The sequence below is a fragment of the Myripristis murdjan genome, chromosome 7 (genome assembly GCF_902150065.1).
Source record: "Myripristis murdjan chromosome 7, fMyrMur1.1, whole genome shotgun sequence".
Taxonomy (NCBI): Eukaryota; Metazoa; Chordata; class Actinopteri; order Holocentriformes; family Holocentridae; genus Myripristis; species Myripristis murdjan.
In genome coordinates, this window is record NC_043986.1 from 472,501 (window position 1) to 475,000 (window position 2,500).

At 49.5% G+C, this 2,500-nt stretch overlaps 1 protein-coding gene across 1 annotated transcript in view; it reads right to left on the reverse strand.

The window, feature by feature from the left end:
• The window catches only part of cacna1fb (calcium channel, voltage-dependent, L type, alpha 1F subunit), a 45,832-nt gene that overhangs the window by 30,434 nt on the left and 12,898 nt on the right, over positions 1-2,500 (reverse strand). Inside the window, exons 11-12 of the mRNA XM_030055775.1 lie at positions 581-655; positions 1-64 (exon numbers count right to left, since the gene is read on the reverse strand). The exon at positions 1-64 is cut by the window's left edge and continues 18 nt beyond it. Of these exons, the coding sequence (XP_029911635.1) occupies positions 1-64; positions 581-655 (139 nt within the window). The remainder of the gene's footprint in view (positions 65-580; positions 656-2,500) is intronic.

The following is a 2,500-nucleotide window of genomic DNA, read 5'->3' on the forward strand; positions in this document are numbered from 1 at the left end:
TTGGCGTGTTCCTCGTCGATGTTCTCCGTGTTCTCTGAAGCCGTCTCGCTGGCAGGAAGACTCGCTGCCACACAGCACACAGACAGCAGCATGTTGTTGTTATTATTATGTCAAAGATGATAAAGTATCAATATATTATAGTGTTTATTGATCTGTCCATCAGTGCAGTTTATTATGTCACGTGTGATCAGATTCTTATGTTCACGTCTGTTTTGTCAATAAAGTTGACAGGGAGAGAGACCCAGATACAGAACTGGGCCACTGTGTCATCCTGCTACATTTAGACTGAACACACACACACACACACGCACACACACACACACACACAGCCTTGCAGCAGATGTAACTGGTGATGGATCCTAATGGGCAGTGAGAAAAGGTGGTGTGTGTGTGTGTGTGTGTGTGTGTGTGTGAGTGTGTGTGTGTGAGTGTGTGTGTGTGAGTGTGTGCGTGTGCGTGTGCGCGTGCGTGTGCGTGTGTGTGTGTGTACCGTGTGTGTGTGTGTGTGTGTGTGTGTGTGTGTGTGTGTGCGTGTGTGTGTACCGTGTGTGTGTGTGTGTGTGTGTGTGTGTGTGTGTACCGTGTGTGTCGTTGGAGTGGCTGAACCAGCCGAACTTCCCTCTCTTCTTGTCTGACAGATCTCCCAGAGACGGCCCTGACACAGAAACACCTTTCAATAAAGTTTCTGCTTCAAATCAAACAAAGCCGAGTCAGGCTGCTGTTTCCCTCTGCTGTGTAAACATGCTGTTAACATGTTGTTAGCATGATGCTAACATGTTGTTAGCATGTTGTTAACATGTTGTTAACATGCTGTTAGCATGATGCTAACATGCTGTTAACATGATGCTAACATGCTGTTAACATGCTGTTAGCATGATGCTAACATGCTGTTAACATGCTGTTAGCATGATGCTAACATGCTGTTAACATGCTGTTAGCATGATGCTAACATGCTGTTAACATGCTGTTAGCATGATGCTAACATGCTGTTAACATGCTGTTAGCATGATGCTAACATGTTGTTAGCATCATGTTAACATGCTGTTAACATGCTGTTAGCATGCTGCTAACATGTCGTCAGCATGATGTTAACATGCTGTTAACATGTCGTCAGCATGATGCTAACATGCTGTTAGCATGTCGTTAGCATGATGCTAACATGCTGTTAACATGTTAACATGTCGTTAGCATGTCGTTAGCATGATGCTAACATGTTGTTGTCATGTTGTGCTGTGTGTGGCCCGTCAGCCTGCAGCTGATCTGCAGTCAGTCTCTCTGACGGCGTTCTGCTGTCATTGACTTTGATAATTGACTTCCATTAATAGATTTGGTGAAAGTGAGTGGAATAACACGCCAGAGCTGGGTGGTGTGTGTGTGTGTGTGTGTGTGTGTGTGTGTGTGTGCTGAGCAGCCTGACAGGGAGAGCAGCTGAATCTGTTTTCACGTCCCACTTGAAGATTACAGCAGAAATAAGAAAATGTTCAAACCATCTTTCATACATTTTCTGCTCAAACAGTCAATTAAATTAAACTGAGGAGCCCCTGGAGAACCCTCAGGGGCCCCTGGAGAACCCTCAGGAACCCCTGGAGAACCCTCAGGAACCCCCGGAGAACCCTCAGGAGGCCCCGGAGAACCCTCAGGGGCCTCTGGAGAACCCTCAGGGGCCTCTGGAGAACCCTCAGGAGGCCCCAGAGAACCCTCAGGGGCCTCTGGAGAACCCTCAGGGGCCCTGGAGAACCCTCAGGGTCCCTGGAGAACCCTCAGGAGGCCCCAGAGAACCCTCAGGGGCCTCTGGAGACCCCTCAGGGGCCCCTGGAGAACCCTCAGGAGCCCCTGGAGAACCCTCAGGAGGCCCCGGAGAACCCTCAGGAGGCCCCGGAGAACCCTCGGGACCCTGGAGAACCCTCTGGGGCCTCTGGAGAACCCTCAGGGGCCCCCGGAGAACCCTCAGGGGCCTCTGGAGGAACCAAGTTTATTCCAGTTCTCTAAAAGTAAACTAAACATTAAAGCTGGGTGAGAAAATCATGTCAGTTAAAGGAAATAAAAATAAAAACCTAACTGAACCATGTTGTGTTGTTTCAAACTGCAGTGCAGTCAGAGTGTGTGAGTGTGTGTGTGTGTGTGTGTGTGTGTGAGACTGGGAGTCTCTGCCTTCACAAAGTGAAGAGCTAATCTGACAAACAGCAGCCAGATTAGAATAAAACAACTGACTGAACTGGGACCAGAGGACCCAGTCTGGAGACTGAACTGGGACCAGAGGACCCAGTCTGCAGACTGAACTGGGACCAGAGGACCCAGTCTGGAGACTGAACTGGGACCAGAGGACCCAGTCTGCAGACTGAACTGGGACCAGAGGACCCAGTCTGCAGACTGAACTGGGACCAGAGGACCCAGTCTGCAGACTGAACTGGGACCAGAGGACCCAGTCTGGAGACTGAAACTATAACTAATGAAAGTAAAAGTGGATGTGAAGCCTGGTGAGTCCCTGGCGGCCCGTCCT